This window comes from Macrobrachium rosenbergii, chromosome 27 (genome assembly GCF_040412425.1).
Source record: "Macrobrachium rosenbergii isolate ZJJX-2024 chromosome 27, ASM4041242v1, whole genome shotgun sequence".
In the NCBI taxonomy this organism is placed as follows: domain Eukaryota; kingdom Metazoa; phylum Arthropoda; class Malacostraca; order Decapoda; family Palaemonidae; genus Macrobrachium; species Macrobrachium rosenbergii.
Genome location: NC_089767.1, coordinates 10956439 through 10969142, shown reverse-complemented (window position 1 = coordinate 10969142; position 12704 = coordinate 10956439). Strand labels below are relative to the sequence as shown.

The 12704-nt window shown below is 50.3% G+C and overlaps 2 protein-coding genes across 2 annotated transcripts; both read left to right on the top strand.

The window, feature by feature from the left end:
• The first annotated feature begins 5950 nt into the window (after positions 1-5950).
• On the top strand, positions 5951-6586 carry LOC136853244 (uncharacterized). The gene has a single exon (XM_067128622.1). It carries the CDS (start codon positions 5951-5953, stop codon positions 6584-6586), a length of 636 nt encoding a protein of 211 aa, XP_066984723.1.
• A 1640-nt stretch (positions 6587-8226) lies between these two features.
• On the top strand, positions 8227-8931 carry LOC136853243 (uncharacterized). Its single transcript, XM_067128620.1, has one exon. It carries the CDS (start codon positions 8227-8229, stop codon positions 8929-8931), a length of 705 nt encoding a protein of 234 aa, XP_066984721.1.
• Positions 8932-12704: the final 3773 nt, after the last annotated feature.

The following is a 12704-nucleotide window of genomic DNA, read 5'->3' as shown; positions in this document are numbered from 1 at the left end:
GACTCAATGCGGCGCATTTTCCCGCGTTTTGGTGCGTGAGTAGTAAGGATGTCGGAAGCTGAACTTCAATGCGAACCCGCGAGCATCGTCTGTACTCCCCTCTTGCCAACAAAGCCAGATGTAGTCAAACTTCGTCCGTTTTCGCGGCAGAACACGGCATCATGGTTCCTGCGCGCAGACGCGCACTTTTGCATGGCGTGCATCTCAGATGATGCTATCAAATCCGACGTCACCATGATGGCGCTCCCAGAAGAGGTGTTCAACAGAATCTCTCCCTGGCTCGACGTGCAACCGGACAAGGTCACATACGCGGCCTTGAAGGATAAACTCATGCAAACTTACTTCATGCCCGTGACCGAGAGAGCGCAGCGAGCACTCGACCTATTATCCCAGCTTCTCGGAGAAGCATCACCCAGGGAAGCCTAGGACGAACCATGGGGGTTGGTAACACTGCCAGGCCGCAACAAAAACGGTAGGAAGAGGAAGGTAGATTTAACTAGAGCAATCTTCCTTCGGCGCCTCAAGCAGGAAGTTAGGCACCAGATAAAAGACGCAGAAGCCCTCGACATGGACGCCTTAGTCTGTAAGGTGTCAAAGAAACGAGCAGGTAAAAGTTACTGCTACTTTACTACAGATCCAGGCAGTTTATATAGCGGCCGACTGACGCTGGCCCGCGAGAGACAATGGAATTGACTGTGACCTGAGGTCGAAACAATAAACAATAATATGCAGTGAACAAGTACAAATTACAATACAAAACATACAGAACTACAATATGGATACAGTCTTGATGCCTGTGAATGAAGAAACATGTGATACACAATGTGTGACATTTGTATAAATACGCATAAAGTAAAAATGGTTAAAAATGCGTGACCTGGCACGTTTTAGGTGTGGCTAATTGAGTTTGAAGAAAATGGGAAGTCACCAAAGAAAACATGCTCAGCGGAGACTTAATTAATGGCGCCGCCAAAACACTACGCTGGCGCCGATGTGGTGACTTTACAAATACTCCCCCCCAAGACGAGGGACGCATCTGACTAATCCCTGTATCTGCTGGGACGCTGAAGGGTGCCGCGGCTCCTTGAAGATAACGGAGGGGTCTCCCGCCTGTGAGGCTGCTGGTTGGGCGGTCCCTTCCTGGGGCGGCCGCGCCTGCGTGGGTGAGGGCGTGCTGGAGTGCGGTTGGGCGGAAGGGGTGCTGCGTCGCTGTCGGGACTCTCCGACAGAAAGGCGGGCTTTAAGCGGTCTATTGAAACCCAGTCGTCCTTGCCAGGGAGTGCCAGCTGGAACGCCTTGCTGTTTCGTTCCAGCACGCGGAAGGGTCCCCTGTAGGGCTTGGTTAGTGGTGGACGGACGGCGTCGACTCTGACGAAGACGTGGGTGGCGGATGACAGCTGTGGCGGCATGAAAGTGGTTGCTTTGTCGATGTATGAGCGCCTGCAAGGGGCAAACTTGCCGGCCACGTCGCGGAGCCTCTGCAGTGATGGGGAGTGGCGTTCATCCGTCACAAGCTCTCCCGGCACCACGAGGGGTTCCCCATAGGTTTGTTCGGCTGCAGATGGGGTGCCGTCGGCTCTGGGAGCGGTTCTCAACCCGAGGAGAACCCACGGCAGCTGATGTTTCCAGTCCTCGGCGGTGCAGCGGGCCATGAGGGATGACTTTAGGGACCTGTGGAACCGTTTCGACCAGGCCGTTGGCGCTGGGTTGTACGCTGTGGTGGTGTGGTGCGTGGTTCCCAGCAGTTGAGCCAGGGCAGACCACAACTTGGAGAGGAAGGCGGGGCCCTGTCGGTTGTGATGTGGTCCAGGGCGGCTAACCCAACTGGAGAGCAGGGCCTCGGCGCACGCGCTGGCGGTGGCTTCTTGCATGGGTGTGGCTTCGGGCCACCTCGTTGAACGGTCTACCACCGTCCGGAGGTATCTGGATCCGCCTGATGGGGAAGGGGCCCGGCGACGTCGATGTGGATGTGGCGGCGGCGCCCTGGCTGTGGGAACTCGCCTACCCCGACTGCGTGTGACGACCCACCTTGCTGGTCTGGCACTGCAGGCACTGTTTTGCCCAGGCCGTGGCGTCCTTTTGCACCCCGTGCCAGACGAACTTTTTTGAAAGCAGTTTGGCCGTGGTCCCGCCGGAGGGGTGTGAGAGGCCGTGAATTATGTCGAATACCTGGCGGCGGCGGCGGCGTGAGGCTGGAACCAAAGGGCGGGGCTGACCTGTGCTGATGTCGCAGAGCAGGCTGGGGCCTTCGGGGGCAAGGGTCACGTCCCGCCACTTGAGGGACGTGATGGCGGTGCGGTATGCTGGGGTTTCTGGGTCAGCGGCCTGTTCTCTGGCAAGGTCCTGGTAATCTACACCAAGCTGCACTGCGTTCAATTCGACTCTGGAGAGGGCGTCTGCTACGGGATTTTTCTTGCCGGGGAGGTAGCTGACGGAACAGGTAAATTCGGCTATGGCTGAGAGGTGGCGCTGCTGTCTGGAAGACCATGCGTCCCCCTGCTTCGTGAAGGCGTGAACCAGTGGCTGATGGTCTGTGAAGATTGTGAAGGGCATCCCCTCCAGGAGGAACTTGAAGTGCCGAACTGCGCGGACATTGTGCAGAGTTCCCTGTCGAAGGTGCTGTAGCGGGTCTCTGCGGGATTGAACTTCTTGCTGAAGAAGGCGATGGGCTGGGGGGCGCCGTTGATGATTTGCTCCAGAACAGCACCGCAGGCGACGTTACTGGCGTCTGTCGTCAGCTGGAGGGGGGCCTTGGGATCCTGGTGTGCCAAGGCGGTTGCCTAGGCGAGGGCGGCCTTCGTCAGGGAAAAGGCCTGCTGCTGGCTGGGTCCCCAAGACAGGGACTTCGGTTGGCCTTTTAGGACTTCTGTCAGGGGGGCCGTGGTGTGCGCGATCCCGGGGATGAACCGCCTGTAGAAGTTTACCATCCCAAGGAACTCCTGGACGGCCTTGATGGAGGTGGGTGTCGGGAACCTGGCTACGGCTGCTACTTTCGATGTAAGAGGGCAGACGCCTGTCGGAGACACCTCGTGACCCAGGAATTCTGCTTTCTGGACGCCGAAGGTACATTTGTCAAAGCGGACGACGAGGCCGTTCTCTTGGAGGCGCTGGAGGACTGCCCTGATGTGTCTCTGGTGTTCGCTGTAAGACCTGGAAAATATGAGAATGTCGTCGACATAGCAGACGCAGAACTTTAGGTCCCCAGGATGCTGTCCATGAGCCGCTGGAAGGTGGCCCGTTCCTCAGCCCGAAGGTGGAGAAGGCGAACACATAGGACCCGAAGGGCGTGATGATGGCTGTCTTTGGTATGTCCTCTGGTGCAACGGGTACCTGTAAATAAGATTTAAGAAGGTCCAATTTAGTGAATATTTTGGCCCTGTGAAAGGAGGCCGTGATGTCCTGCATGTTGGGTAGAGGGTAGTGGTCGGGCTCTGTTGCAATGTTGAGCCGCCTGTAGTCGCCGCAGGGTCTCCAGGAGCCGTCCGGTTTCTGCACCATGTGGAGGGGGAGGCCCATGGACTGGAGGCTTTCCTGCAGATGCCCATCCGCTCCATCTCCGCGAATGCTTTTTTCGCCTCCTGAAGGCGCTGAGGGGAAGCCTGCGGAACTTCGCATGTGTCGGGGCCCTTTAGTCGTTATATGGTGGTATATGCCGTGCTTGGCTGGGGCCCCGGGACTTGGCGGCTCTGGCTTAAATACCTCAGGAACTCCGACAGTAGGTGTGCATACTGGTGGGGGCGACGGCGCTGATGGTGGGTCTGGGTCCCGCTGTTAACGGAGAGACCGGCAGGAGTCGGTACCGAGGAGGTGCTTGCGCCACGCGACTAGCAGGCCGAAGTGCGCCAGAAAATCGGCCCCAGGAGTGGGGTTCCTCGTCCGCGACGATGAAGTCCCAGGAGTAACTCTGGCCAAGGATGGAGATTGACAGGGCCTGGTGCCGTAGGAGAGGATGGGGTTCCGTTGGCGGCCGTCAGGAAAGCGGCCGGGTCTGGTGTCTGGTTGCGGTCCTCTCTGGATGCTGGGAAGACCGATTTAAAGGCCCCTGTGTCGACCAGCATCATCCTGCCAGAGACGGTGTCACGGACGTAAAAACCTACTGTTTTTGAGGCCCTGGGTTCTTCGGCTGCCATGGCGGCCTGTCCTGCTGGCCACCGCCACCCCTGTTTTTTGAACGGGCGAACGAGCAGGGCGGCAGGCAGTTTCGGGCGTCCTTTCCGAACCACTTGTGGTAGCGACAGAAGCCCGGGACCTCCATCTGCTGTGGTTCGGTGGACGTCTGTTGGCGATGGCGTTGACGGGCTGCTCTCGTCCTCTTCAGGCTGGACGGAGCTGACCGGCTGTGTGGCCGGTTTTAGCCGCTGTGAAGCCTTGACGGAGTCTGTGAGATGTTGCGCCGTCTCTATGAGGTCCTCGATAGGCATGGTGTAGGGGTGAGCGATCTGGTTGCGTACCTCCGGGAGGAGTTGGCGAAGTAGATTTCCCGTCGCGGCTTATCTCCTGCCGCTTCTTTGTGCCACCCAAGTCTGGTAGTGACAGGAGATCCATGACCATGCTCCAAGCGTCTCTTGAATTGAGGTCGTGGCGTGGGTTTATGGCAAGGTCGATAGCACGGCGGCCCGCTCGGCGATGGGCAGGGAGTAAGCTTCGAGGAGGAACTTTTTGTGGTGCTGTATGTGAGGGTGTGTGTTTGGGTACTCGCGAGATGAGTTTTCTGTACACGTCCTCGGAAGGGCGTTGAGCACTGTGTCGGCCTGTAGGATTTCGTCCGTCAGGTCCGCGATTCTGAAGTGGCTCTCCACCCTGCGCAGCCACATCGATGGGTTCCCCTGCATAAATGGCGGCAGTTTTACGGTGAGGGCGGCCGGCGATTGTGTTGCCCGGCCGTCGTGTGTTCGGGGCACTGGTGTGGAGTTGCGGGAGGGCCTCGATGCAGGGGCGGGCGCGGGTGTGATGGGAGGTAGGTAAACCTCCGAGTCCGCGGGGTCCGCATTTAACTGCATGAAGGAGGATATCCGGCGTCCATGCTCGCTCCTTTGACCCCTTACTGGAGTGGGGTACTTTCGCGTCAGTACGCACTTTCGTGCGCCGTGTGGTTCCGCTAGTGACGCTGGTGGGGTATGCCGACGAGTCAGCACGCTCAAACACTGGTTACAGCGCCGTGTTTAGGCCGCTAAGAGCGTTTTGGAGAAATCCTGGAGCCAAGACTAAGTCGCTGCGTCGGTCCGTTAATGGCTCCGGGATACTCCGGGGGTCACCACTGTAAGGTGTCAAAGAAACGAGCAGGTAAAAGTTACTGCTACTTTATTACAGATCCAGGCAGTTTATATAGCGGCCGACTGACGCCGGCCCGCGAGAGACAATGGAATTGACTGTGACCTGAGGTCGAAACAATAAACAATAATATGCAGTGAACGAGTACAAATTACAATACAAAACATACAGAACTACAATATGGATACAGTCTTGATGCCTGTGAATGAAGAAACATGTGATACACAATGTGTGACATTTGTATAAATACGCATAAAGTAAAAATGGTTAAAAATGCGTGACCTGGCACGTTTTAGGCGTGACTAATTGAGTTTGTAGAAAATGGGAAGTCACCAAAGAAAACATGCTCAGCGGAGACTTAATTAATGGTGCCACCGAAACACTACGCTGGCGCCGATGTGGTGACTTTACAAGTCGACGTTGCCCAGAAAATACACGAGGCCACCAAGGCCTCGAAACACGCCGCTGCCCTGGGAGCCTGCAGCCAGACAGAGGAGAATGACAACAGCGAGGGAGACATCAACGCCATTTACAGGAAGAAGACACCATTCAGGAAACATAGGACATGGTCAAACCCAGCGTAGCGCTTCTTCCATGGAAAATTCAGAACTAATGCCAGGAACTGCAGACCTTCCTGTTCCTTTACAAAAAACGACAAAAGCGGCCACAAGTAACAGCTATGGCTGCGAAATCCAACTCCCCGCGACCAGCAGGTTTCTTCATCAGAGACGAAATTTCGAAACAGCGCCTGCTGGTAGACACGCGAGCAATGCAGTCGGTATTCCCGCCATCCAAGGAAGATTTAGAAAAGATACCTGACTCAACACCCACCCTCATAGCAGCAAACAGAACTCCCATCTGCACGTATGGCACGATGACCCGGACTATCTCAATTCTGGGCTGCAGATACCACTGGCCCTTTGTCATCGCGGAGGTCAAGTTCCCTCTGCTGGGCACAGATTTCCTAGGGCACCATGTACTTCTGGTCAACGTCGGAAGACAACGCCTCCTCGACACAGGAACCTGCCACTCCCGTCAGCTTTCAACCAGACCTGGAATGCCCGCCATCTGCCCCACAGCCCCCAGCGGCTACACGTCCCTCCAACAGGAGTTCCCGGACGTATTCAAACCAGAACTACGCCAGTCACCAGGGGCTTCAGCAAAGCACGGCATCTTCCATCATATCACCACAACGGGCCCACTGACCCCTGCCAAGTTCCAACGACTGTCTGCCCCCCAAAAGTTACAAGACGCCAAACTGGCCTTCGCAGAGATGGAACGGATGGGCGCCTGTAAAAAAGCCTTAAGCCCGTAGGCGTCTCCCCTCCACATGGTAAAGAAGTCTGATGGTTCATGGAGGCCATGCGGGGACTATCGTCGCTTGAATTTACTGACAACACCAGACCACTACCCACTCCCTAACATGCAAGACCTGATGGGCACCCTCCATGGCATGAAGATTTACTCCAAGATGGACCTGCTGAAGTCATACTTCCAATTCCCTGTGCACCCCGATGACGTCTCCAAGACCGCCATCATCATGCCCTTTGGGACTTAAGTCCCCAGAGGAACACCTTCACCATGTCCGCGCCGTCCTGAAACGTCTGCAGGACAGCAGACTGGTCGTCAGGTTTGACAAATGCATTATCGAGAAAGAAAAAGTAGACTTCTTCAGACACAAGATTTCCCCAGCAGGAGTGCACCCCACGGCCTCAAAAGTAAAAGCTATAGAGAATTTCCCGAAACCACAAACCATCAAGGCCCTTCAGGAGTTTCTCAGAATGTTAAACTGCTACCGACGTTTCATCCCAGATGTCACCCGCACTATGTACCCCCGACATCAATCCTGAAGGGCAAGCCAAAAACACTGACCTGGGAGGCTCCGCAGCAGCAGGCATTCATAGAAACAAAGAGAGCCCTCACCAGTGCCACTACCTTGACTCACCACAACCCGCAGCTGCCCTCAGACTGACAACGGATGCCAGCAACATCGCCTGCGGCGCAGTACTCAAGCAACTAGTGAACAGCGCCCCCCAACCCTTGGCCTTCTTCAGCCACAAGTTTTCGCCAGCAGAGATCCACTACAGTGCCTTCAACAGGGAGCTGCTGGCTATCTACCAGGACGTGAGACACTTCAAGTACCTGCTGGAGGGGACTGAATTCACGATCCTAACAGATCACAAACCCTTGGTGCATGCATTTGCAAAGCCGGGAGACGTGTGGTCTGCAAGGCAACAGCGACACCTGACCGCCTTCTCCGAATTCCGGTGCACTATCAACTATGTCCCTGGCAGGAAGAACCCACTAGCCGACGCCCTGTCGAGTGTAGAAATCAATTCCCTTCACCTCGGCATTGACTACGAAGACCTGGCAAAAGAACAAGCAGCAAACCCAGAGACGGCAGACTACAGGACGGCAGTGACAGCTCTTAAGTGAGAAGATGTGCCTTTAGCAAACTCAAACACAACTCTCCTCTGCGACACCAGCACAGGCCGCCCCTGCCCTCTAGTACCCGCCTCAAGGGGGAAGCAGGTGTTCGACATAGTCCACGGTCTCCCCCATACATCAGGGCACACAACGGTGCGCCTCATGACTGACAAGTTCATCTGGCATGGCATCAACAAGGACGTCCGTCAGTGGGCAAGGAGCTGCACCCCATGCCAGGTGAGCAAAAGTCGGCGACTTCCCCCAGCCTCGTCGGCGCTTCGGCCACTCCACATCAACGTCGTTGGGCCTCTTCCACAGTTGGGAGGAGCCAGATACCTACTGACAATTATAGATCGCTCCACCCGCTGGCCCAAGGCATCAATAGCATCATGCGCAGAGGCCCTCCTCTCCAGTTGGATCAGCCGTTTCAGAGTGCCAGACAGCATCACTACAGACAGGGGTCCAGCCTTCCTGTCAGAGCTCTGGGTCTCCTTGGCATGCCTAATGGGTACAACACTACACAGCACAATGGCCTACAACCCCGCAGTGAACGGCATGGTCAAGAGGGCGCACCGCTCTCTTAAGGCAACTCTCATGGCCTGTTGCACTGACGAGAGGTGGAAGGAACATCTCCCCTGGGTCCTGCTAGGTCTCCACACTGCACCAAAGGCAAATGGCGACGCCTCCCCTGCCGAAAAAGTCTACGGGGAGACACTGGCTGTTCCCGGAGAATTCTTCCTGCCGTCGACCGACGGCGCCGATGCCCCCCTCCCGAGGTTGAGGGAACTCGCACAGAAGTTCGCGCCCTGCCATAAGACCTTCACCGACAGAACCACCACCTACAGCCCACCCGCCTTAGACTCCTGCACCTACATCTTCGTCAGGATGGACGCCTGTCGGCCGCCCTTAACCAGGCCCTACAGGGGGCCCCACCGAGTCATGAGGTGGGCCGCCAAGGCATACCTCTTTGACATCCACAGTTGGGAAGACTGGGTCACCATCGACAGGTTGAAGCAGCATTCCTTTTGGACAGTGAAGTACGCAAGGAGGCAGGCAGGCGCCTCAGTTCCCCCTCAGTACCTCCCCGCAGACACACCCACTCCCTCACCAAAGCGGGGTCCAGGGCGGTCCAGGGGACGCATCGAGCCAACCCCAGATGTCGGTTCCACCTCACGCCCACAGTTCTCCAGGAGTAGGGGCCCACTCCAACTGCCTCAGCATTTGTGTGATTAATGTTGTTTCGTCCAATAATTGCTCCTCTAATTATTGTCGGGGGGGGGGGGGAGTATTTGTAAGGTGTCAAATCGCCTCTCCATTCTTGTTTCGCTCTTCATATGTACTGTACATTAATTAAGTCATATATGTTACTTGATATTATTTTAGATTCTTCATGTATTTCATTGTACGCACCATTATATGGCCTTTCCGCCGATATATATATATCTGCCTTTTACATGTTCTGTAACTCATTATGTCTTCTTATGCCTCTTAACAAACACAACTTCTGTATGGACGCAGCGGGGGACCTCAGGCCGCCCGCTACCTTTCCGTCTGCTTTCCGCATTATAAACACCTGTTGAGAATAATAAAGAATCAGTCTTTCACTTCTGACATTTCTTGAACCTCAGAAACTTATGACTCATTGCTGGAGCATGACAGAAAGATTGCATCATGAATGATGAATTGGTGGAGAGATGTGGTATCAAGAGGCTTGAAAAAAAAAACAGATCTCAGAGACTGAGATGGCATGGGCATGTGATGATAAGGGATGAAGAACAGTTGGTCAGAAAAGAAGTAGATATGCAAGTAACAGGATGAAGACAAGCAGGGAAGGCCAGGAAATCACAGAGAAAGGGGACAAACGAAGACCTAGAAGTAGGAGCGCAGGACAGAGAACTATAAGAATTCACTTTGCATTTAATCTCTTAAAAGGTAAAGCTGATGTAGAAACATTTATGATGACAATTGTTGGTGAAAAGAAGCATTCTAACATACAATCCATCAACTCACTGAGCAATCCCTCTTGGGTCTTTAAGGGACCAAATATAAGTTGTGACTTTTAAAAAGATGAAGCAACAGAAAATTACTGATTTAAAAAAGGAAGGGGATTCTGTATATACTTTGCATGGTCTTGTATTTTCCTGTTTATTTGGGTGCTACATCTCAGAAGTTATCTTTTGTTATGAGTCTTCATGTGGTAATACAAAGAAATTTATAGCATACTAATGACAGCAGATGTGTTGGAAAAAGTGATAAATAGAACAATTAAAACAAACCAGAGATAGCTGGCTATACTGAATCATTTACCAATCCATAACAAGAGAGATACTGTACAGCTGTACTCTGTTAAAGAAAATTAGTTTTTGCTGTACTAACCAAGTTGAACTCTTACACTTAATCATAATATAATGTGAGGTTGGTAACAAAGTATGTGCATTATCCTCAGAATGCTACTATTTTTCCAAAACTGCTTTATTGGAATAGCTTGATCTAACTAGGCAACAAATCTTTTTGTCTTTAAAAATAAGAATTACTCTATGAAGAAAACACTTTTATTTATTTGACATTTCCTGTGTTATAAATCATCTATAATTCTGCTTAGAAAGATTAAGGTAATAAAGGAATTCTGTAAAGTTCATGAAAATTGCAATAATCAGAGAATAACCTAAGGTCCTGTATCTCTAATCTCAGTTTTTTTCATTCAATTTCGTTTCTTTTCTTTTTTGAACTTTTACACCTCATCTCCTAAAATAATAAAATTGAAAATAATTTATTCTCTCATATACAAATCTCTGACTATAGCCTACTTATTTCTATATATTCCATCTGTCTCTAGCAGACTTTACAATTCCAGCCAATCTGGTAATCCTGCAGGTGACTCCTGTAGGCTAGAAACAAAAAACTAAAAAAAAAAAGTTTAGTAAGCTACTGATGCGTACAATACACTGGCATATTAGTCTATTCTACAATCACAAAAAGATGAGTAAAATTGAAAAATATCACACACATACTTACAAACTGCAGAATAACATTGCCCACAGTTTAGAAAAATTTAAGCAAAAGTAAAACAGAGGGCTGCAAAGTTCAGATACTTAAAATATTGTATTTTCACTCACATGAATATTACTTTATTAATACATAATGTGGAGTTTTTAAAAGGTTACAGTTCACAAAAGAACTGTGGATCTACTGTACAAGCCTTGCTGGGGAAACCCAGCATCTTTGTGCCAGCTCCCAACCTCACTCAAGTGTTTGTCTCATGCAGCAATCAGTCCTTGTAGTTCTCATAACTTAACTGCGATACTGTGCATCTGTAAAGTCATGAATTCAATCATGATCTCAAATCGTAAAGCTCCTGGTCCTACTAAAAGCCCCACCAAATGACAAAAAAAAAAAAAAAAAAGTGAAAATGGAGACTACAAGGAAAAATTGATCTACTAGACTTTCTACATTCTGCTGGCTCAAATGCAGCAGTTGCCCGGCATTACAGGCTCGATGAATCGACTGTGAGGTATATACATACGAAGGAAATCTCAATCTGTGCAGACAGTGCTGCCGCTACACTAGCAGGATGAAAAACCACTTCATCATGTACAAAATGCATCTCTGTCTAGTGTGGAAACAACTACTTTTCTGTGAGAGCAGGGTTGCTATAAAAATATGTATCAAGCAACCCTAATTTACAAAGCTGCTAATCCCTAAACCTTGAGAGGAAAAGATAAATTTTTAAGTATCAGTCTCTTGGACAATTGCCATATTTTTTACATCCAAAAGGCTCTTGATACTACCTGGAGACATGCTATACAGTATTGAAAACACCATATATCAATATTACTTGAAGCATGAACAACCAGAACACTTATCCTAGAATATTACATTGATGCTTTGTCCCAGGAGTCAGAAGACAACTCTTCAGTAAAGGACTGACTGTCTTTTATGGTCTTACTGATACTGGACAATGCCCCTCAACAACCAGGGTCCCATGAGTTCAACACAGTGTTGTTTACTTGTTTCCCAACCAACACCTCTAATCTAACCTCATGATAAGGATAAAAAAAAAGTCCATTACAATTAGTACTAAGTGGACAGAATTGTGCTGTCTATGGAAAATAATCCCACTAAAGCAAATGCAGTAAAGGTGTAGGAACTGTTTACAACTCTGATGCTTTATATATTTTTGAAAAACCTCTGAAACCTATCAAGACTGAGATAATAGACTCATGCTGGAAAAACTTTGGCCAGAATGAGTCAATGATTTTTCACAGAGCCTAACAGAAAGAATTAAATAAATTTTGACTATGGCAAAGAAAATAGATGAGGAAGGGTTTGAAGATATGGATCTTGGAGAAATTTAAGATGTAATTGATGGCACGCCAACTATGTTAACAAAAAGAGACCTGATGGAGTTGACCCAAAGAGCAGCTATCAAGAAGGAGATGAAGTGTCAGACAACAAGCTTGTGTTGGATAGGGACATCATGAAAGTGAAAGAAGTGGAGGAGGAATCAATTGAAACATATAAGTTTTTATAGAGATGAAACGGTAAAAAGTCAAACAAGAATCCTAGTGTATTTCCCGAAGGTCAAGCCAAGAATCCTAGCCTCTCCTTCCACTCCTGCTGTCTCTTCCACCCCTACCATCACAGAGGCTCTGAGACCAACCACTCCTCCTCACATAAAACATAACATAATGAAAAAGGGGATGAAAATCCTGATGACACACCTCCACTCATGGATTACATTATATTAATACCATACTCTTTTTTGTGTGTGTGTAAGTTTTCATGTGTAAGGGTAATATCTGTACAAGAAGAGCAATCAGCTTGTTTGAGTCAAATTTTCATCATTGTCTTTCAATATTGTCAAGTCACTGTGTGAAAGACTTGAATGGAGGCGAATATTTATTAGCATACGCCTGCATGTGCCTGAGGTGAGTGGTAGTTTTAAGATTAAAGCAAATTTTTAAAATTTGTATTGTTTTATATATTTAATTACTTATTTGTGGTAT